This window comes from Poecilia reticulata, chromosome 3 (assembly GCF_904066995.2).
Source record: "Poecilia reticulata chromosome 3, P_reticulata-male-v2, whole genome shotgun sequence".
Lineage (NCBI taxonomy): Eukaryota > Metazoa > Chordata > Actinopteri > Cyprinodontiformes > Poeciliidae > Poecilia > Poecilia reticulata.
In genome coordinates, this window is record NC_088832.1 from 17351044 (window position 1) to 17375605 (window position 24562).

At 38.9% G+C, this 24562-nt stretch overlaps 2 protein-coding genes across 2 annotated transcripts in view; both read left to right on the forward strand.

Moving 5' to 3' along the window:
• Window positions 1-346: 346 nt before the first annotated feature.
• Window positions 347-10746, forward strand: copb1 (COPI coat complex subunit beta 1). Its single transcript, XM_008405240.3, has 22 exons — window positions 347-490; window positions 3131-3286; window positions 3440-3669; window positions 3987-4156; window positions 4245-4359; window positions 4443-4535; window positions 4640-4777; window positions 4862-4981; window positions 5113-5220; window positions 5340-5486; window positions 5607-5752; window positions 6776-6872; window positions 6974-7134; window positions 7238-7358; window positions 7459-7686; window positions 8633-8812; window positions 9113-9257; window positions 9347-9466; window positions 9540-9685; window positions 9803-9892; window positions 10108-10263; window positions 10500-10746. The coding sequence occupies exons 2-22, from the start codon at window positions 3196-3198 to the stop codon at window positions 10557-10559; spliced, it is 2862 nt and encodes a 953-aa protein (XP_008403462.1). The 5' UTR covers window positions 347-490; window positions 3131-3195; the 3' UTR covers window positions 10560-10746.
• A 1504-nt stretch (window positions 10747-12250) lies between these two features.
• The window catches only part of rras2 (RAS related 2), a 34850-nt gene continuing 22538 nt past the window's right edge, over window positions 12251-24562 (forward strand). Inside the window, exon 1 of the mRNA XM_008405241.3 lies at window positions 12251-12722. Within this exon, the coding sequence (XP_008403463.1) occupies window positions 12621-12722 (102 nt within the window). The 5' untranslated portion in view covers window positions 12251-12620. The remainder of the gene's footprint in view (window positions 12723-24562) is intronic.

Consider the following 24562-nt stretch of genomic DNA (forward strand, 5'->3'; position numbering starts at 1 on the left):
ATTTTGATTTTTCTGTATCTCTGTACAATTTTATTTTTATTCTAAGTGTTGTATTTCTATTACTTTTGTATTCTTTTATGTATTTGAATAAAATGAATTGATTTTGGCTGAACTAAGCAAAAATTTTAACTGGTTCTAGTTTGATCTTTAAGTGTCTTAAGATTACTTTTGTTGTGACTTCTGTAACAACAAACATTGAATGAAATAGTACAATTTCTCATCTTTTGTTGTGTCTATTTATTTCCCTTTTAGATGTTGCAATATTCATTCACAGAATAGAAGAACGCAAAACTTAAAATTAAAGTGCAACGTTCTGATATATTTTAAAATTCAGCTTTTTAATATTTTTGTTAGATTTTCCTTGCGCGTTTGAGCCTTCCGGGGCACGGTAGTTGTGATGTGGCTCAGGAAGTTGCCTTCCACGTCAGAAGGAAGAAGCAGAGAGCCGATAGACAGCTCACCACTGGGGGCTCATCGGGCTTTTACACAGGTAAATAACTAAAGTTTGATATTGGTAGCCACCTTTAAGAACTAGATATATATTATAGCTGTTATACAGCTTATATTTGATAAGCATGCGTGATAGTTTGTTTTGCATATCTTAACATATAAGACAGTAAGCTAATGTTCCCGTCCTCCATTTCATTACAACCCTGGACGAAAGCTAAGCTACTGTTAGCTAACAGGGGTTACGAATTCGTGTATTTCGTGTAATGCTCTGTTAGCTGTGTAACCAAACTAACAAGATAATTTAAGGTTGTTTGTGAGGATTTCCCCTCACCCAGCTGTTTATTTTGATGCAAACCACTCTATTTGTCGCAAAGACGGCAAATCGCACTTGTTTAACTTTAGCTGTTTTAGCTAGCAGCTGCTTAGCTGCTTTGCACCGCCTTATATTGTTATGAGAACAACGGTAAAATTATTCTTTACGAAAAATTAAAGATAATTTAATGAAATTGTGCCGGAATTCGTGGCGCTATCGACCTTTAATGCACAACCCCCGGCAAATTTAACATGTGTAAGACGGTAGCAAAACATATTGGTATACATACATATAAAAAATAAAGCAATTAAAACATTAGTACATATAGTATATACACTGAGATTAGCTGAGATATTCCATCTAGTACTGTTTTAATATCAGCCTTAGCGGTGTAATATTTAGAAACATACTAAATCAATGGAAAATTTCATTAACTGAACACAGTTTGTCTATGTGGCACCTGAGTCACCTTACAGTGGTCCTGGTACCAGGGCCACGTCCAGTTATCCCGCAGGTACTTAAAGGAGAAGTTTATTTTAAATATTATAATTGTACCGTTAAAAATAAAGTTTCAAGACTTGATGGACCTTTTTGCAAAGTATGTTTCATATTTTAGTGACCTACGTTAGGTAAACTAAGGTAGGTCACTGTGTGCATTGCTAATTTACAAATTTTACCATAGCCAATCAGTAACAACTTAGAGACATCACTAAGCACACACACCTCTCCTAGAGACATGCGTACTTCAGTCATCACACTCTGGATGTCCTCCTTAGTGCTGCAGTATTCTCCTAAAATTTTAAGCAAACTTCTGTATTAAAAGAGGAAAACAAAAAGGAATATCTGAGTTAGGTGTGTTTCCATCTGCTGATTGGGAGTAAATCAACCACCTTCCCTTTTGTGCATTAACTTTTTTTTGGAAATACCTAAACCACCTCAAGCAAGCGTAAAAACATTATTTTTTATTTTTATGAAAGTGAGGAAGTTTTTATTATTTTTATTTTTTTATTCTGCTGTCTCCATCAACTGCTACTAATGCAATATTTCAAAACTCGCATATAAAAACTCTGGTAACACAGTTACTGGCTCTGTTTTTTTCCCCATCACTTTAAAAACCCTGAGCTGTCACAAAAGGCAATTTATGATTTTGTATCTGTGTGGTTCTCCAGAGTTCACTGATCCATTTTCAACACAGAAGCATCATATGAAGCAACAGTCACCAAAGCTTAAGTAAAAGTAATGCACTTCAAACTTGTATTTTAGATTACATTTTTAAACAGAGGGCTTTATTTTAAGCAGCTTACAGGTTAATAATAGATTAATAGTAGCATCTGGGCCAAGGTCATGTTGACCAGTCAGATGGGAAAGTTTGGGATCACATAAGCAAGCTCAGATAAAGGGAACTCTCCTTGTTCTAAGTACAAAAACACAAACTGGGGAATTTGTCCCCGTAGCTCTTTTTAGAAGGATATCCAAGTTTAACCTTAGATGACTTGTTGGCTTGTGAATGTTATGGTATTACAAACCTGATTAAATTCAGATTCTTAATGATGCTGGTCAATTTAATATTTGTTCTTGTTTAAAAGTTGTTAGATTAAATTTTTTTTCTAATACATTTTTCTGCTCTATAGTGAGTAAATCACTGATTATAAGAGTTAAGTTAGCCTTAGCAGCAACTCAGTGCCTCCTAAACAACCTAAAAGCATAAACGGCGCCAGACCTTAAATCGATGCACAACAAAGTAACACTACCAAGCTTAAAAAGGAAACTTAATAAAAATATATATTTATTATTAAATTATTGCTTTCCATATATTTATATATAAATGCAAATATATTTCTACACCCAACCCGGGAATATTGGTAAAGCTGTGCTGTTGGTTTGTTTTTTATTTTTTCTGTTTGACAGCCCTTTTCACTGGAATGTTTTTTTTTTTCTCAATTTCTTGAAATTTAACACAAACTCTTAAAGAGAATAAAAATATTTTGAAAAAGGTTACTATGTAACTATAAATGATTCTTTGAAATGATAGCTGTATAATATGTAATCTCTCACGGGAACCATGTATAATTCCAAGAATGTGGTTGTGGAAATTTATTTTGTGTTAATTCCATTGCCACTGAATTAATAGTTCTTGACATTGTTGATTTTTCCATTCCTTACATTTCCAAGCTGCTGCTGTGTAAGATTACACAGTGCTTTACTCTGTCTTTTGTATTTGTTGTATTTCCTTGTTCAGACTTTGATCAGTTAATGTTGATGCTTTTTTTTGTGCAATATTTAGATCATTGGCAATATTTAGATCATTTTCACTGGCATTTTCTCTGCCCTTTACTGATATTTTCTTTTTTCTTTTGGTTCATATAGGTATCTACCAGACAGCTTTTTTTCACTGGGATTCTTGTAAGAACCTCTACAAACCCAGCAGCAAAATGACAGCTGCAGAAAATGTTTGTTACACTCTGATAAATGTTGCCTCTGACTCGGAGCCCCCTTCTGAAGTCAGCTTAAAAACAGATCTAGGTAAGCCTTTTAATATGACCCCCACTTCCCTAACTTTTGCTGTAATTCATAGATCCTAATTTACTTGTAGTAAAAATACAGACATTTAAACCTATGTATTTATTTCTCTTTTAGTAGTTGATAGAGTTTAATATGAAAACCATTTCTCTTCAGAAAAGGGCGAGATCAAAGCAAAAACTGAAGCCCTGAAGAAGGTCATCATCATGATCCTGAATGGTGAGAAATTGCCAGGACTTCTGATGACCATTATTCGCTTCGTGCTGCCACTTCAAGACCACACCATAAAAAAGCTGCTGCTGGTTTTCTGGGAGATCGTTCCCAAAACAACTCCAGATGGCAAGCTGCTGCAGGAGATGATCCTGGTCTGTGATGCCTACAGGAAGGTGAGCGAACTGTGACCTCAATACTTCAAACAAACAGAAAAAATATGTAAAGATTCAGATAATATCCAGATTTTAGTAGTTTGTCATTTTTGTGACTTGTAGAACTCATAAACTGTTCTTTGTTTAAATTTGTATTAAAAAACAAAAAATTTAACGATACTGCCTAAGTTGTAGCTTTGGCAAATATACATTTTGTTAGTTGAAATTAACATTTTAATTGAAAAAAAATCATTTTTTCTTTTTTTACAATGTTCTAAGAACAGTTTGCTTTTGTTCTCTGCACATTTAGTTATTGCAAATGTTTCTTTTAATTTCAGGACCTGCAGCATCCCAACGAGTTCATCCGTGGCTCCACTCTCCGTTTCCTGTGCAAGCTGAAGGAATCTGAGCTGCTTGAGCCTCTGATGCCGGCTATCCGCGCCTGTCTGGAGCACCGCCACAGCTACGTCCGCCGAAACGCTGTCCTGGCCATTTATACCATCTATAGGTACCAACAGGGGAACATCTTCTTACCCATCCACATTATGCAGTTTGTCATTTTTTTTGTGAGTAATGAGCTGCTTTATATTTTTTAGGAACTTTGAGCATCTCATCCCAGATGCTCCAGAGTTGATCCATGATTTTCTTGTCAATGAAAAAGATGCCAGCTGTAAGAGAAATGCCTTCATGATGCTGATTCATGCAGATCAGGTTTGTTGCATTTCAGCACATAGTCTGTTTGTAGCAGGCCGTGGTGTTTATGCAGACCTAAGCAAAGTCATCTGTTCCTGCAGGATCGAGCTCTGGATTACCTCAGCACATGCATCGATCAGGTTCATACTTTCGGCGACATCCTGCAGCTGGTCATTGTGGAGCTGATATACAAGGTAGGAAATAGGCCGATTTATATAATTCAGGTTCTGAGTTAAACAAGCATGCAATAAAAAAACCCATTGATTTTTTTTTTTTTTATTGCTGTTCTGTGTGTTAGGTTTGTCATGCTAATCCATCGGAGCGCGCCCGCTTTATCCGTTGCATCTACAATCTGCTGCAGTCTTCCAGTCCAGCTGTTAAGTATGAAGCTGCTGGGACTCTTGTTACTCTCTCCAGTGCTCCCACAGCAATCAAGGTGCATATTTTACCCTACTGTTGTTGTACGCCAGACGCATTGTTGATATGTTTTCTGACTATCATATAATTTTCCGGACCCCAGGCTGCTGCGCAGTGCTACATTGATTTGATCATCAAGGAGAGCGACAACAACGTCAAGCTGATCGTTCTCGATCGTCTGATCGAACTGAAGGACCATCCGACTCATGAGCGCGTACTTCAAGTAGGTTGATTCATGGCTGCTTTATCTTTTACTTTGAAATGTTTTCAACATTCAATTTATTCTTAGTTATGTGAGACTGTTGGGATGTAATCAGTTTAATGAACTATTTACTTATTTATGTATTTATCCAGGACCTAGTGATGGACATCCTGCGTGTCCTCAGCACCCCCGACCTGGAAGTCAGAAAGAAGACCTTGCAGCTGGCCCTGGACCTCGTCTCCTCTCGTAACGTGGAGGAGGTCGGTTTTAAATGAAGTGTTATTGTTTTTCAGGTGTTTTTATTTTTTTGGTTATTTTTGATGTATTTTCTCTGACAGAAGCTGCTTTGCAAATATTGTGACTTCTGTCTGCTTTCTAGTTGGTGATTGTTCTGAAGAAGGAGGTGATTAAAACAAACAATGTAACAGAGCATGAAGACACCGATAAGTACAGACAGCTGCTGGTTCGCACTCTCCACTCATGCAGCGTGCGCTTCCCTGACATGGCAGCTAATGTCATACCTGTGGTGAGTTTTTTATGTTAGCACCATGAGAAAATGTTCTCTAAACTGTTTTCCATTTGTATAATTAGCTTAACAGAGACTCAGATGAATATATATGTGTTTTTGATGGGATTTCAATCCTAGCTGATGGAATTCCTGAGTGACACTAATGAGGCAGCTGCTGCTGATGTGCTGGAGTTTGTGAGGGAGGCCATCCAGAGGTTTGACAGCTTAAGACCTTTGATCATCGAGAAGATGCTGGAGGTCTTTCATGCCATTAAAACAGTCAAGTAAGCTTTCAGAAACACTTTTATTTATTACTATCTGGAACCTGAAATAATTGTTTTTTAAATAATAGGATTGTTATAAAGGATGGGTCAGATATTGTTTGTATAGAAATTAATTACAGAATATTTCAAGCATTTTGTTAATTTTGATCATTATATCTTACAGCTAACAAAATTCCAAAGTTTATCAGCTCTTTGAATATTAAAGGACCAATAGAAAAATGTATACAGAAATGTTGGCATGACTTGCACAATCTTGAGGAAGACTGCTCAAGTGGAGTGTCATTGATACCCTCCACTTGGAGCGTTAACCCAGAAAAGGCGGAGTGTTGAAAGTGCTCTATCAAAGCTTGATAATGGAAAGTTGAAAATGGAAAAAGTATGATGTGGAAAAAAGGCCCACATGCCATAGAGATAACAGAAGCCTTGAGATGATTGTATGAATCCATGGCCTTTCAATAGTTTAACGGAGATTGACAAGTCGTGGACTCTGAGCCAGAGACTATGTCTAAAGCGTCCTAACTAGGTGAAGTTGAGAAAAAAACATAACTGCACTGTTGCTCAGTGATCCAAAGCACTCTTCTGAAGAAAGTTAATTTTATATTTTAGTTAAACATCAAAGTCCGAGTCTGGTGCAAGAGTGGAGAAGCACATAATCCAGGCTGCTTAATTTAGGACCGCTGTGACGTTTCCACAACCACTGAGGGTTTAGAAAGTCATGTACCTGCTGGTGTGCAGCAGTCAATTAGAAAATTTTACAGCATTTTATTCTTCCCTTTGTTGAAAAGCTTTGTGGATATGCTGATTTTATTTTCTTTTGTGATGTCCCACCTATATGTGTATGTTAAGCACAGTTGCCTAAAATGGGTCACTTTGTGTGCAATGCATTTGAGTTTTTACCTTTGAGTTGTTAGTACACACTTGTTGTCTAATAAGTGTTAGGCTAACACTTGCTGGACTAAGTCCAGCTTAGTTCACAACATCTAAGCTTCACTGTACATGTTTGTCACAATTGCTTTATTCCAGGATTTACAGGGGAGCACTTTGGATTTTAGGAGAATACTGCAGCACTAAGGAGGACATCCAGAGTGTGATGACGGAAGTACGCAGGTCTCTAGGAGAGGTGTGTGTGCTTAGTGATGTCTCTAAGTTGTTACTGATTGGCTATGGTAAATTTTAGTCTTATTAAAATGGTCTTAAATCTCTTACATGTGTACTGGACAGATCCCAATAGTGGAGAATGAGATTAAAAAAGAGACGGGTGAGTTGAAACCAGAGGATGAAGTAAGTGCAGCTCCAGCTCAGAAGCTGGTGACGGAGATGGGGACCTACGTGACACAGAGTGCCCTGAGCTCCTCTAGGCCTTCGAAGAAAGAAGAGGACAGGTAACATTTGCACATTGGAGTTGGATTACAAGTCCACAATTTTGAACTGATTATTTTTCTCGAGTTCCCCACAAGTCTCAGTCTGTATTTTTTTTTTTCCCAGACCACCACTCCGAGGATTCCTAATGGATGGAGACTTCTTCGTGGCGGCTTCCTTGGCCACAACACTCACCAAATTGGCCCTGCGTTACGTTTCAATCGTTCAAGACAAGAAGAAACAAAATGTAAGTTATTCTACCTATAAAGTCACTTATACAACCCTTCATTTATTTTAAAGCCATCTGCTTGTTTCTCTAATCCCTCCCCCTCTCTGTGAATCTTCAGTCATTTGTAGCTGAAGCCATGCTGATTATGGTCACAGTGCTGCACTTGGGCAAGTCCTCTCTGCCCAAGAAGCCAATTACAGACGATGATGTGGACCGCATCTCGTTGTGCCTGAAGGTTCTGTCAGAGTGCTCACCACTTATGAATGACATTTTCAACAAAGAGTGCCGCAGATCCCTGTCGCATATGCTCACCGTCAGGCTGGAGGAGGAGAAGCTGTCGCAGAAGGTAATGGTGGTTGAGTCACTGGGCTGAACTCTGTATTTAACCTCCTCAGAATCATAGGCTCAGGAAGAAATCACATTTTCCTGTTCTTGTTTTTTTTTCCTTTTTCTTTTTTTTATGTGAAGTCAACTTGATTCGTCATGCACTTTTTAAAAAAGGAAGCACAGACCAAAGTGCTGAACTTTATAGATTTACAATAATAAAAACATGTGTTAGAAAAGAAAAATGTCTAAAACTAGATTTAGAAGAGGAGCTTGGACTTAGTTGTAGATTTAAAAGGAAATTTATGTTGAACATTTTTGCTTTTTCAGGGATGTGTTTTATTTTAGCTGAATAATCTGTTGTTTTGAAATAATTTATTTCTAGATAGTTTTATGAGAATAATGAAAAAAAGATGGGTATTAACATACAAATTTGATCAGCATTTTGATAAGGCTGCCAAAATCTGGTTGAACATTCAATTTTTTCAGCTGTGTGTCCTATTTTATTACATTAATAGAGATGCCACTAGAGCCCTTTAACAGTTCTGGTCACAATCATTTTGGTTCATGTTTTAATTGTAAATCACTTTTATTCATGTCTCAGTGATGTGACAGGAAGATGATCACTGAAATTTCTTCTGTTTTTAACAAAAGCAATATTTGTAGCCAGTTTGTTTTGACACCTCTATTGTTGCTCTTAGATCATGTTATTAACTACAACATAGAATTATAGTCACAGATGGTAGTATGGATTTATAGAAAGTGATAACAGCAATATTTCACCTATTATAATCCAAGTATCTTCTGCATCATTCTAAAGTTTGAACACATACTTTGTCGGTTACCTAAAATGAGCAAGTGTCCAGATATTTTTGAACTATGCTCTAGTAGTTCACAACACATTTCAAAGCTATGATCGTGAAGCAGATAAAGGCTGGTCCCTAATGCGTTTCTAATCCTGATCACAGAAAGAATCTGAGAAACGAAACGTGACTGTGCAAGCAGACGACCCGATCTCCTTCATGCAACTCACAGCCAAAAATGAGATGACCTCTAAGGAGGACCAATTTCAGCTGAGCTTGCTGGCTGCTATGGGTAACACCCAGAGGAAGGAGGCTGCTGACCCACTTGCATCGAAACTTAATAAGGTAAGCCACAAAGCCCTACTGAGCAGCATACAGTTTGGCACTAGAGATTGAGTTGTTTGAAAAGCTCACCTATCTATTCATTAACCACAGAGGGCGCTGTAGGTTTTGGACATTAGGAAAAGTTACACAACTATTGAGCCATGGTTGTATTTTTCAAGTTATAGGTTATGCTATGAAATATATAATGAATTACTCCTGGATATTTTGTTGTGCTGTTTGTAAAATCTGCTCAAAATGTTAGAAGGCTATTTCAGTAATTGCATCAAACATGATGATTAAATAAAAATTTTTCTAAACTAGGTGACCCAGCTGACTGGCTTCTCAGATCCAGTGTACGCTGAAGCCTATGTTCATGTTAACCAGTATGACATTGTGCTGGATGTGCTGGTGGTCAACCAAACAAGTGACACTCTTCAGAACTGCACTCTTGAGTTGGCCACTTTAGGTTTGTTTTATTAATTCTCTTCTGAAACTGGTTTTGTATCCTTTTTCTGTGTTCTTGTTCTAAATTGAGCGTTTTACTTTATTCCTCAGGGGATCTGAAGTTGGTTGAAAAACCTTCCCCTCTAACTCTGGCCCCTCATGATTTTGCAAACATAAAGGCTAATGTCAAGGTAGCTTCTACCGAGAATGGGATTATATTTGGCAACATTGGTAAGAGAGAAATGACAGGGAGTTAATTTATGTTTTTGCTGGTGTGTTTTTAAATTTGATTCTTTTTCCGCAGTCTATGATGTGTCCGGAGCTGCCAGCGACAGAAACTGTGTTGTCCTCAGCGACATTCATATTGACATCATGGATTACATCCAGCCAGCCTCCTGCACAGATGCAGAGTTCAGACAGATGTGGGCAGAGTTTGAATGGGAAAACAAGGTAAGCTTTGCCTGATAGATCAACAGCTTCTTGGAATTTCAAGTTTCCTCCCCCTTATTTAAAGCAATGCTGTTTCCATTTAACAACAAGTAATTCCAGAACCTGTCTTGATTGTAGGTGACGGTAAACACAAACATCACTGATCTGAATGAATATCTTCAGCATATCCTTAAGTCCACTAACATGAAGTGTTTGACTCCTGAAAAGGTGAGTTACTGTTAACACAAAACTCAACAAGCGTTTTGTCCTCTGTTTGATTTTAAAAAACATACAACTTTTTGGGATGTTTGTGTATTTGCTTGCTTGTAATGTCTTGTATTTGTCATCCCTGAGCTATCCATTTTAGGTACTATTATTGATTCGTTATTGCTGAAGAGTTTTTCTTCACATTGTCTTTTCTTTTGTTTTCTGAAATAAATCAGGCACTCTCTGGTTTCTGTGGCTTCATGGCTGCCAACTTATATGCTCGCTCCATCTTTGGGGAAGATGCCCTGGCTAACGTCAGCATCGAGAAGCCCATTCACCTGGGGCCCGACGCACCGGTCACCGGACACATACGCATTAGGGCCAAAAGTCAGGTGGGTCACAGCTGCTGTGCACTGACTTGGTTTTAATCTGGGAACTAAAAGCTTGACTGAATTTACTGACTCTGAATTCAAGCCATATTGGTGCTTTGTATTATAGCTCAATATTAAAGTAATTCAATGTAGAAATGGGTACAAATAAGGAATGTGAGAACGTCTTACCTATTTTTACATTATTTTTCATGTTCTTGTTTTCTATCTGTGTTGTAATAAATCTTTTCTTTCCACAGGGAATGGCACTAAGCCTCGGTGATAAGATCAACCTCTCTCAAAAAAAGGCTAATATCTGATATGTCTGCTTTTCTGTCTACATCTGTTTTGCCACCTTTGCATCACCCTAAGAAGAAGTCAGTACTGTTAATACTTTGCTGCTTTTGTCCCCCATTTTTTTTTTTTTACATTTCTCTAAACGCTACATCTGTTTTTGTTTTTTTTCTGTCCTTGTTAATTTTCAATAAACATATATTGAAGTTACAATTGCCTCTAATTAAATAAATGTTTATAACGGATTCCAGAGAATGGTTTCAGTTGCCTAAAGGTGGTTGTGCCCTTTAAGAGAAAAGGACTAGCTTCATATCTCCAGGTACTAATTAGAATTCCTCACATTCCTCTCTTGATATCTTGCACAGTGTGAAACCAGTTGGTATTTGTCCTGTCAGTACCCCCATAGGGACTAAAACACCAATCCAAGGGATACATGTGGTTCACGTAGAATATGATGCAGTTGTTTAGAATATAATCAGCAATTTGCAAGTTATGGTATTGCTGCGTTAATGAGATGGAGACTGCTTTTGCGCAGGTGTCGATGTTGCCTTCCTGTTTATAATTCATGAGTAAGGGTACATTTCTGGGAACTGGCCACAGGGTCACAGCCCTGCTCATACAGTTAAAGTATCTGGAGAATCTGTCCCTCCAGGGGGTTAGATAAAGGCAGCAAGGTTGCTTTGAGGTCAGAACTTCAGCTGTGAAAATAAACAGTGGGCCGTCTGGCAGCTCTGCAGCTTTCCAGCTACTGTGTTCAAAGTGGAGTCTCTATTTTTATTTACTTCGTGTGCATATCAATCTTAGGGTGAGTGTCGCCACCAAAATGGAAGAGCAAACTGCTTTGGTCTGTTTGAAACAACTTTGGTTTTTCAGAAATATTTTACACTTTAAACCAGATAATTAACATTCTTCACAAGAAATATTGCGTTTTATTGCAAAAGCACTTCTGTGGCCCAGAAGTTAAGCTAAGATGTAAGTTAATTAATACCGACATTGGAAATGCTTGTATAAATCACATGAATTTACTAAAAAAAATAACCACATTTCCAAACTTAACCACTAAGCATCTGTACAGCAGAGTTTCTCCCTTCTTGACACTGGGTGGCGCTACAGCAGACGTGAGTTGGGACCTGCCACATGAGTTGTCATAACTTAGCACGATTCTTTTTTATGACATACAAACTGGTTTTGCACATTGTGAAGTTAGTCTTGCATTGGAATTTCTATCTAATTTTCGAGTTTAATATAAGTTGCTGAAAATTAAATGAAACGTTTGTTTTGCAGTGATAACATACCTAGAATAAACTAAGCTGTGGTTTTTAATTATTTGGATGAACGTAAATGATGTCTGAAAAATATACCTTTTATTACATAACATTTAGAGAAAAGCAACTTATAAAACCTTAGTTATTTTTTCAGCTTTAATGTTTCGTTTTTTTGTGGTTGTTTTATTAATGATTATCTATTGACTGCCCTGTTAGGCATTTCCTCCATTGTGACGCAGAGTTAAAACTATTCTGGCTTAAATTTGTTCATCCTAGCTTTTTAAACGTCGACCCCACCCGGACACTTGTCTCACTCCAAACTCTGCTCAAAAGTTGACTAGTCAGGTTATTATACTGCTTTAGATTTAAATTATGAATGCAGAGTGAGAAAGAAAACGTCTTTGTGGACATGAATGTGATTGATGGGTGGACGATATTGGGAGGGCTGTAGTGAGCGTAAAAGTGTGCCTGGGGGGGGGGGGAGTCTCTCCATTGCCCCTAGCGGTAGACGGTAGTATTGGCCTGTTTGATTACTCCTAGTATCGGACCCACATCTTGAGCAGCGCAGTGTTGTCGAGCCTGGAAAGCGGTCAGGCGTATGGACAGGCGGCCGTAGCTCCTTCATCCTTCTCCGAACACCACCCGAACAGTGGACGGACTACACTGACGAGTTATTCCAGCGCAACACACGGGCCTGTCCCCTCTTCTGCGCTCTGGTGCCTCCACTGCAGGGCCTCGTCTTCTTCAGCTTACTGGGGGAAAGTGGGTGTTTGCTGCTCACTGGTGTTTCGGCAGCAGCGGCGGCGGCGCGAAGTGTCCTCGATGGCTGGCTGGAAGGACGGCTCGGTGCAGGAGAAGTACCGTCTGGTCGTGGTCGGAGGCGGTGGCGTCGGGAAATCAGCCTTGACTATCCAGTTTATTCAGGTGAGTGGCGTCAAAAGCTTTAACAAGAACAGCATTGGCTCTGATTTATTTTTTAAATTTTTACCCGGAAAAAAAAAAAAAAACCCCACGGTGAAATAACGGGGACGGAGATTGGAGGAGGCCAGGCACGCGAAACCAGTGCAAAGATCCCGGGTCTGTTCTCCTCAATACTTTACCGAGGCCTGATACGGGTCAATGCGAAGATTTTAAGACCAGTGGGAAAGATTAAAACGGGGAGACGGCTGTCATTTTAACGCGATGATTTCCGAGAGCACTACTTCCAGTTTGCAGTTCATACAGGCTTCAGTGAAAACAGAAATAAAACGGCTCTGCAGGGCTCGGTAGATGTCCTATTTCTTTTCATTTTTTTTAATGTAGTTTACAGAAAGACGCAGATTCTGAGTTCATCCCGAACTGTTCAAACATTCCGATAACTAAACATATGAATTTGTTAAAAGACCTAAAAATAAGCAAGAACCATTAAAAGTTTCTAAAATGTTTTTTTTTTTTTCCCCTTTTTACAAGTTAAGTAGAATAAAACAGTATTACACCGGCGCTGTTTTTTTCCTGGTCATTTTTATTTCCAAGAAATTGCTGTAAATTCGTCCAGCTGACGCCAAGTGTCGGCATGCTTGGCTGCGGTCTGGCTTCACTTCACTGCTGATATCCCAGGTTTGCTCTGATTCAGCGGGTTTGGCCAGATTTGGGCAAAAATGTTTTGAGTGTACTTTTATGGAGGACAGATTGAGCTGAGAAACGGCCCAGAAAGCCACGTTGGGACCGAGAACAGAACTGCATGTGGTAGATCTGAAGATGAGCAGTTCCGTGTCCAGCTTCATCACCTGAGCCTGGACATGGATCATTCGCTGTTATTCATGCCATTCGTGGGCAGAGTTGTCCTCCCTCCTCTGTGGTCTGCTGGAGCTGGGCCAGCGAGAGGCCCAAACTTCGCTGCCAACCAGGAACAACACTGATTTGGGTTGAATGAGTAAAAGAGGCAGTACAAAGTGCCTACTTAAGGATGATTAACTTTTGTTATTGGGTCCAGACTTCCATCAGCTACTGACTAACTTGTTTCCAAGCACCTCCAGTTGGCAAAAAATAGTAAAGCATGGGACAAACTAAAGCTTACCTCGCCCCCTAAAAATAGGTAATGATCAATTACAAAAATCTGCATTGTCAAATCTGCTGAAATCTTTCATTGTACTTTTCCTGCAGTTTAAAGCTCTTTTAACGAGCCTCCAGAATAAGCACAGAGTTTTCTCTGGCTTTACAGAGGAGGGTCTGTCTGTTCCTCGCACACCTGTTGCCGTGCACTTCCAACCAGCTGGCTGAATGAAGGTTATTTTACACTTTTTCATTCCATACTAAAGGCAAATTCAACTCCTTGGAAGTATTTCCAAAAAACGGGAGAAAAAAAAAAAACATGAACAGTTATGGTTTGGAAACTAGAGGAATCTCAACTATCACTCTTATTAAGGTAACACATTTCTAAAACCACAACTGTCAAAGCCATGGGTGGCATCTCTGCTATGCCGTGAAGTCCAGAATCCCCCTAAGCAGACGAGCCTGACTGATTTACAGAGATGCAGCAGTGAATCAACCAGAGATCACAATCAATCAATGTCGTCTGAATTGACCATTGCCCATACCTACCTGAACCGCAATAACTTCATCAATTATAGCCTAGATTATAACTTAAAGATGCCAAACAGAGGAGGGATGTAAACTCTTCACCTCCCTCTACCTCTGGTTGAGTTTCCAGGTCTCCATAACAGACACTTAGGAGTGGACTTCTTTATGACTGGTTCACACACACATACAAATTGCATGACAATTGTTGCCTTTGCCTTGTGTGTCTCCATCACCCCCCTATGCACCACTAACCCCTGTTTCGCGTGTCAGTGTGTCACCGATTCTCTTTCTGGCTTTCAGGAGACTAGACGGCAGGCAGCTGCATGTCTCCACACTGTCAGACAATAGTGGGCTGGCACACGCTTCAGAGTTGGGGAAGGGGGGTGAAAAGCTCATGAAAGTGTGTGAGTTTAGGGGGGGTTGGGTGTGGATTCTAATGAGTGTTCAAAAAGCTCATTAAGTGCATACCAAGTCAAAAGCAATGGCTGTGGCACTGATTTATTTCTCTGTTTGCTGTACTGAACTGAACTAGGGGGTCACGTAAAGCTACGCACAAGAAATTTCCCTTGATCTAACATGCTACAGTGGCAACAACACCAGGATAACATATTCCCATTTGTGTAAAATCACATACTTCATATCTATTATAAATGTCGCATATCAAGCAATTCTGTGGTGAAATTCTCTGTCAACTCAAATTTCACATAAAAGCTCAGGAATCCTTTCAGGTTGACAGCCACAGACATCAAGTTAAAAGCTCATTCTCGAATGATGTATGCCTGCTGGGTGAACGAGTTCAACATGGCCTGTCCCATTTTCCTTGATGATATTATGAAATGTTGAAAATGTGACTATTATGATGAATTTAAGTGGGAAAGTAATGCTAAACAACCAAATGAATTTGTTTTTAGTTTAGTGTATATACCCCTCGTGTTAGTTTCGCTCTTTCTTTGCACATCTTTTGAATTGAAAAGAAAAATTCACATATCCCTGGCAGAAACGGAGCCAGCGTACACTTCTGATGTTTCTAGAAGTCTCGTGGCAGTGACACAGGCCTAGCACATGGTTGTGAAGTCAAGACTTTCACTCTATGCAGAGTGCATGGTTGTTGTGAAGCAAAGGGGACGTGGGGGGTCTGAGTCACCCTGGGTGGGTTAATGGTCATGGACCATGTGGAATTTGGCCCTTTGGCGAAGGAAGTCCCTGCTCTCAGGGCCTCCTAGGCTTGTATGGAAAAACATGACCTGCTTCCTGAATCACACAAATGTGTGTGTGTGTGTGTGTATAATTAAGTGGCATTTTTGACAAAATTGACTGTTATGTGCCATTACATTCTTTAGTGTCATTTGTACATAAAGACACTTCATAAAATGTCATTAAATTAATTTTTGTTGCATGACTATTGATCATTTCAGAATTGATCATTTGGTGTTTACCTAATCACCACAGTGTTGGTACTGGTGACTAAGATCAATTGTTACAACTGCTTTCTTTCACCTGCAACAGCTATATGAAAATGGCACAAAAGTTATTTTAGTCAAAACATTTTTTTTTCTTTTGTAATTCCAACATTTTACATTTTATCCCATGTTGGCATTTTGTTTTAGAGGACAGATGCTATATATTTGTAAATAAATACAATGTGGTTTAAACATTAGCTGGAAATACCTGTAAATCACCTCCAAATCAAAGAACTAGTGATTCAAAAATCAACTGGTCAAGATTTCTCTGGGACCCTTGCTCTTCCAAAACAGTCACAACAGAACCCAAACTGCAAAAGTGACATGGTACACAAAAAGTTATCAAAAATGGAATGTTCTGCATGAAATTCTCTATAGCTATTCATATATGATTTATTAATTACATATATGCTGATAACTAAAACTTATCCATAATAATCATGATGCAGAATTTACATACTGTTTTCATAGCAGGAGTGTTGCCATCATTTTCCTGATCATTGATCAGGTAAATGATACAATGCTGTTTTTCAGTTGGGCAAAATAAATTAACACAGGGTGCAATTCAAGTCCTTACATAATGTCAACAATGCTTGTCATAATTTGTCAAACTTCTGCAAAGTTTGACAAAAAAGAAGTGAACATTTCAAATATCTTAATATCTGACCAATTGAGTGCACCTAAATATAAGCTGCACACACTAACATTGAAAAGACAAAAAAGTGTACATATATAGGCCACACTTGTCTGTAAGCTGCAGGTGTCCATGTTGTAGCATGAGATATTTTCACAGAAATATTTTTTTCTTTACTTTTAATGAAATAAAAGCATTTAAGGTACAGACATTAAATGCTTTTTCTCAACAATGCCTTTAACATGGCTGCTTAAGAAAATACTTGGGCCTAGCAGGAAGAATCATTGATCGCTGTCTTCATCCTCCTCTTGCACACTAAAAACCACTAAAGTATTTGTCTGCAGCGTTGGAATTAAGCAGGCTCACACTTCCTCCGTCTCTCTTTCGTTGTCACTCTGTGTCACTTTTGAGTCTTTAGGCAATTCCACTCTTGGGCACATGCTGTACTTTTCATCAAGGTCTAGTGAAAAAAAGCAGCAACTTATAGTCATGAAGATACAGTATGTTTTTTGACATGTATTCTCTACTGTAAGACGTTTTTCTCTAAGACATATTTTTTTTACTTTGGAAAATTGTAACGAGATTGTGATGTCATTTAATCTGAGTTGAGTAGAAAAAAAGCACATGGTGAATGGTAACTTTGTTAGAGTTATTGGAAAAGTCTATTGATTAGCTAGATAAACATAAGTTAATAATCGCAGTTCATAGGCCGGTTTGATCATAAATTGTCAAAGTAGCTGGTGAAATTGCTGCATCACCAGCTGATATACAAATTAAGTATGTGATGATTAAGTATCTGATGCCAACTCTCAGTATTGGTCACATTTTAGTCACTTGACTGTCCTGAGGCGTACAGTGCTCTACAATTTTAGTTGCACTGCGTAGCACTTTGAGATTTTTTTCTAATGAAAAGTGTGGTACAAATTAAATTGATTATTATTATTATTACTGATTTTAAGGCTCCTGAGTAGAGCTTGAGACAGCCACAAATGGACTGCTCTCTTGGAGTCCGAGGGTAAAAGATGATGTTGCTAGCAATAACAGAGTGGCAGGACCATCAAATCACTGACCTCTCTGTTGCCAGGCGGTTGACTTAAGTTGAAATAGCATCAAGATGACATAGCATTGAGTCATATGACAAAGTTGCCGAATGCAGTGCGTTGTATGATTCGACGTCTGTGAGGGAGGAAGCATCCCAAGTGGGGGGAAAACATGACTCATGGTGACCATGTGAAGACATGTGGGGTGTACTTTTATATATATATATATATAAGTACACTGGCAAAGATGGCAAATCAAATAGCGGCTCAGTCCACTCAGAGAAGCTGCTGACATGAGATGGCTCTATTATGAGAGATCTCTTATGATCCCACTGCTGAGTAACAGCAGGATGTTTGTGTGCTCACAGGCTTGCCGCTATTAGTGCAGTGTCAGCCTTCGGCAGTGGGGATTAGAACGAAACATCCTGGCTGATCAAGTCTAGACAGATTAGAGTATTTTTTATTTTTTTCTTTTGAAAATGTAAGCTGGAGTTGGAGCAAAAGCATAGCTCTGTCTTCTCAGACAGAGCTACTTTACACTTATCTCTCCTATTTGGTAAACAAAGTTTCAATTCATAAAACAAATAGGTTACGATGACAGCTCTTCTGGGGACACGTCGAGGTACTCGGTGACATTAACCTCTGGACAAAATTGTTAAAGATGTCTGTGGTCTGACAATGTGTTATAGCAACATTCTTTTGTTTACGTCCGCTTTGATTCTGACTGGTGTAGCTCATCCTCTAATGTCTTTCTTTTCTTGTGACGCCTAAACTTTACAGTGTGCGTGGGTGTGTTTGTGTGAGAGTAGGTGATGAGAGGCCACTGTTTGTCTAGCTCTGTAGGAGGCTCACCTGTTGATTTCTCACAGAGCAGAGGCACAGTTTGAGCAAATAAGCCCTTGAGCTGTTTTCACAACAAGCTTTGGAACCGCAAAGTGAACTGTATGTGTTAATATATTAAGATGTTTGAGTAGACCGAGACTTATAAAACGGACTTGCAGCTGGCTGTCGACAGTGCTGCATCCAAACATAACGATCAAAAGTCGAGTGGAAGGAAAATGCGCAGTAGAAAAAAGGTGAACATGCAACAGGAGTGACGGCAACCCTGATAAGTCTTTCTGTTGAGCTACTCCTGAACTAAGTAGTAGTAGTACTAGACTGCTGCTAAGCGGTCCAATGTTCTCTTTTCAGATATAAGTTCATGTTTCATTTCATCCCAAAATCCAGGATCTGGATTAAATTTGTTTTTATTTTGACATATAGCCTGGGTTATTAACCTACAGTGTCTGTCAGTCACTATGCAATAAAAGAGTGTCAAACAGTGATTTTAGCCTTCCTACGAGGAAGATGGAGCTTACAAAGAGGTGTTAAGTGGCTTATCGCTCCATTGGCTATTAAACACATTGCTGGCAATACAAAAGGCGTTTCTGTAGGCTGCGACTTAAACAGAATGCAAAATACTAAAACAAGGTCACAAACTGTTGTACCTCAGATAAACACATGCAGGTGGGTCAGATGACTGCATGAACTGCTTTCAGTTTTACAACTATTTAAACGAAATATAAGCGATATGAGTATGGCATCTTCCCCATATGGTGTGTCTTAAATCATAATAAATGTTTTTATTTTTCACATTGTATTTAAATATGAGAAACTGATTGTAAAATGTTTGATAATAGAGAAGACGGATTCTTCTTGTATAGCTTTTTTTTTTTTTTTTTTCTAAAGTTATAGTAAGAAGTGGCACTGGGTCAGTTTTCCTCTGCCAACTGTATTTTATACTCGTATACTTAATCATGGCATTATATGTTCAATTTTTCTTTGTAGTTGCATTGTGCTTAACATATGCTTCACTTTTCTTTAGCCATGACTTTACTCTGAGTGAGTGCAGGTCTTGTTTGCTGGGTTCTCCCTCCCTCCCCCTCTTCACTGTAATTCTAGTCTTCTTTCAGATAAGTGCAGTCCTGTTACTGAAGCAGATCAATTGAATCTGGCAAACTGCCCTGCAGCCCACCATAGGAATGTCCATGCAAAAGGGAGTTTCAGATCCACAAAGAGAATTCTGCCTGTGTTGGATAATTCATGACACTATAACAGGTCATTCCTTCTGCTCGAGGCCGATGAGTAACATAACTTTCCTGGGAGGAAGACTACTCCTTATCAGCGAGAGCTAATCATTAGGGATGGGTCACGGAGCAAGGATCATAACATCCATCCCAACATTCTCTTGTAATGAAGTGATTTGTTGTTCGTGTATTCATTGTGAAGCGGTCCAATTTAAAAAAATATTTGGTGTCTATGAACATGAAGTGAATAATGGAGAGGTTCTGTCTGGTAGGTGCTGGGTCTCTTCTAATGGACATTACTTCTGGAATCGGTACAGTTCAGATGGAAGGGAGATTCTTATGGTATCACAAATATGTAAAAATGAGTAGAAACACCTTACAATTTAGTTAAAGTTTCAGAAAAAAAATACACAGGATACCTCTTTTTAGGTATCCTGTGTTTTCACAGTGATTTTTATCCTTCATCTTCAAATTGAACTCGGTTGTCAGTCTGGATTTCTGCCATCTTACATCTTCAGTTTATGAAACCACTGAAGTTTATGAGATGTTTGGTACATCCAGATTATCATCTTTAATTGCGGCAAGATTGTGTCAAGTCTTTTCCTCCCATCAGTTCTGAAGAAACTGAGAAACTGCCTTTATTTAAGATATATGTATTTCCCGGAATAGATGGGGGAGGGACCTTTGTTAGATTCATTTAGAATTACAGAATCAATAATAGAAAATGAATAGACAGTTCTTGTTCCTCTGTTACATCTGGTTGTTGTGATATTTTGTGGCCCTTACTTGATGACTGGCATCTGCTTGCCTAACAATGGGTACTGAATGGTTCCTCATCCAGTGGCCTTCTTCTGTATTCTTGCAGTTAAAAACTAGTTCTTTATTTGTTTTTCTGTAATAATTCCCATCAGTTTCGCCACAGCATAAAGATGAGTATTGGATCAGATCCCTTTTTGCGCACTCGTATTCATAATGATTAAATCTAAGGGGTAACGTAAGGCAAATTAAACCTGCAAATCAAGAGGAAAGTCTGAAAGCAATTCAGAAAACATTCAAACCCACATTGACTCATTTGCAGTCTTCAAGAGAACAGACATGACTCATATCAGAAATGGTAATGCCAGATGTTTGTAAAGTTAATCAAACTTACTTTAGATACAGTTTTTCAATTTCAGAGCATATCATGGTTAGTTTCTCTATTTGTTTTGTTTTAAATATTTTTTTGTATCAAATCTACCTGCAGGATTCTCAGCAAACATGCCTTACTGACTTCACATAAGGGATAAAGCAAACGATCAGTTATTTTTCATATAAGTCTGTTGTCTTTTTAAAACACAAATACACGTGCACAATATGTGCATTTTGTTTAAAAAGTTGGACATCGCAGTTGGACATCTTGGATAGGAGTACGCTGTTTTTCATAACTGCTGAATTTCCCCCACTGTGGGATGATAAAATATATTTCTATTCTTCTATCTTCAAAACAAAGAAGAAAAAAAAAACTTGTATTCTGCACAAGCTTTGCTAAATATTTGAGCTGTACAATAGAGCGTTGCGTGTCATTAAGGAAAATTTGGTACCATTAAAAAACACAGCACCAGTTTGTGAAGGAAATCAGTACAGTATAAAAATGGTCATATATATTTTTTTTATTAAAGATGCTTAGTAGTCATAGAAGTGTCAAATATGAGGAAAAACTAATCGATTAAAAAATAAAATTCTCAAATTTTTTGTTTCCATGGCAACGTAAATACAATTCCATGGCATCCGTCACGTCTTGGCTCTCATCAGTGAGTATCTGCCAAAAACATGTGAGTTTGATCATCTTGCAACTGAAATGTAGTAGGGATTCAGAGTTTATGTTGAAATCCATCAGAGCAGCGACGGCCAGGCTTTATCACACAGTTTTCAAATATTTCAGAGGATATATCTTTCAGCTAGTTCTTGGAGATTTTTTCACTATTCTCAGCAGCAAGATTTAGACATGGGTCAGTCTATAGCTTTTGCTATATTTGGTCCCTAAATTAGCCTTAGCTTATCAGTGACCGTCTAAACTTCTTCACATTGGAGTCAAAAGAAAATGGCTCGTTATTTTCTAAAGCAGACTTTTTTTGCATTTTTATGGAGCAGACGTGCACACTGCTTTTCCGCTTAGTTTCTATTTTAACACAAAATCTCTGATTGCCTCTTTTAGGGCACTTGCTTCTTCTAAATTTAATTTTTTAGCAACATTTGCTGCTGCTGATATTAGTTATTCTTTTTTTTTTGCAAATTATATCTCCACCTAAGCCAGAAAAGGAACCTTTAACCAAATTAACAGTAGTTACTTAGACGGCAGTTTTCACTGTATCCATCAACAATGCAGTGGGAAGAAAATATTTTCTTAGAATCTTTTGTCAAGTTGCAAAGTTACACTCGGAGCCAGTTGGTGGAATTCATTTGTAACAAACCATGGCAAAATGTCCACGTCAGTGTTTTTATAATCAAAATGTGATGCACATGCATGCATGCAGTTGATCAATGTGCAGAGCTGAACCATGCACAAACAGCCATTCACACCTCTTCACTGTTGGCGATAAGAGTGAAAGACTAACGTTGGCATCCATGGACTTAATTTCTTTATGACTTGTCACAACTTTCTGCTTCGCGTCAGGGTTTCGCCTCCACGCCACATTTCCTCTTCATACTATTATGCTGTTTACATAAAAAACACAGGGGGGGTACATACAGTGCCTGCTGGATGCCTTGTAACAGGTTTGTATTGACGACAAAAAGCTGTGTGGGTGCCGAGTTTTTGTCTTGTGACAAAATTTTTGTTTAATTTCCACGAAACACCTTCCATGTTTCGTATTTATGGCATAAACTCTCTGTCTTTATACTAATCTCAGCTTTAAAAAAAAAAAGCTGTCTTGCCGTTTTGACAAGAATATTCTCTCTGATTTGGTTGTGAGTTTTATAAAAAATAAAATAAGATTGGAGGCATATGTTTTGACACATAACTGCCAATGATTTAGTAATTCCCATTCGGTTGGATTCCAAATCGCAGTTTGTGGCAAATATCTTAAGGGGTAAAATGAAAAATATGTGGCTCTGACTGTAAAGAAAACTGGAAGTCAGAATGAAGATGAACTTCACCCTGAATTAAGGCTGCGAGTACATGTGGCATGGTTGGCACAAAAACAAAAAGGACTGGATGCCCACATGTTGGTGGCAGCACTGTGCTGAAGGGTTTTGTTTAGTGGTCAAAACCTTCAGTTTTGGAACAGATCCAAATCCACTAAAAATCACCTTGTGATGGGACAACTAAAGTTTTTTTTTTTTTTTTTTTTTTTTTAAAGAACCTGATAGATTTTGAAGAAATTTTGAACGAAGGTGCCACTACAAAGTCAAGATAGACAAAAACAATTGAATGGTACAGTAGAGTCAAAGTTATCTTCACAAAGTATTATTTTAAGGTTGAGTGACCAGATAATTCCAACTTTTAGTTTTTTATGTTTTTCATTGAAAAAAACTAAGTTTCCTTGCACATTACAGTATAGGTGAAAAGTGTTTGAAATAACTTTTCTAGGTCACATTTTTGTATTGCATTAAAACTCTTGCGCTATAAAGGGTGTTGACACTTTTGAGAACTGTATGCTTCCTCACACCTCCTCAATGCCCTGCGCCACTCTAGACTCGCATCACAGTCAACTCAGACTGTAGACGGCGAGTTCCTCCATGTTGTTTTTGGCTACTGTTCTGTGTTCATACATCTGTGTGTCGCAGAATTACTGGGGACAGCATCGGGCCTCTCGCATCTAAGTCACTTAACGACACCAACAACTCTGCCTATGGGAAACTGAAATGCTTGTTTTAGCAACACATGCCCACCTACTGCTCACATTTGGCAATAGTAAAGCAGCAATCATCCAGTTTAGATCAACTCTAAGAGCTCTTTCCATATATCTGTTCCTGCTGCTGATGCTGAGGCCTGCCGGGCAGCTGGTGGGCATTTGGCTCGGCTCGTGCAGAAATCGTCCAGAAACGTGCAGGGCACCTGCTGCACGTCGGGGGAGGAGACGAGGTATTGAAACGAGACGGTTCCCCCTTCAACAGGTGACGGCAGATCTTTGCTTTGCTGACCAAATGTGAGCATGAAAGTGGGCCCGACAGCCGTGCTTCTGAGGCTCTCTCCCTGTGTCGATCACATCAAGTGAAGCCGTTCAGCAAGCACAGCGCACGCGTTTACATACGCGGCGCAGTGATATTCGGTTGAGTCAGTGACCCAGCTGCTGTGCGACTGTTGCAGCAGCGATTCCCAAAGCAACTGCACGCGAGCCCCCGTCCGCAGCACCAGCTGGTGTCCCTTAGCCTAAACTGTAAGGCGGCACACGAGTCGACGATCAGCAGCTGACCTAAAGAGTGTTTATGTTTCTTCCAAACCAAAACATCGTCTTCTCACAGACACGCCTCTCTGGAGGTTGGGAAATGCACGCGGAGCTCAGCCCTCCAGGCAAAGGCGGAACTCACTTTAACGAGTACAAGGCAAAGAATTTGTCCTGAAGTTAAACTTCAATTTAAATACAAGTGCTAGGGATGCATCAGTTTCTCTCCATAGACTAGAAACCGAGTTTTCCCACCTAGGCCTAGAAGCTCTTTAAATTTTCTCTTTTAGTGTGACTGTGTGGATTGAATAGGGCTGCAGTATTGTAATTTTATTGGTGTATAGTGCACAGATGGTGCAGTTTTAAAGAAATTGCCGTTATTTTTCTTAGTCGTTCATTACAAAATTTCTTTGTTCAAAATGTTGCCTTTAGAAATTGAATCTAAAACAGCCAAAATCTCCAAATAACCATTCCAGCTCTAATTGTACAACAAGAAAGTGACAGGCACAGCATGTTAGTGTTAATTATATGTTGGTCGATGGTTACCAGACAGATCTGAAAGGAGTGAAGATGGTGTCCATTAGGTCTGTTTACAAGGAACTGCCTGCTAAACTAATCAAATTTCTGCTGCCTGTATTGTG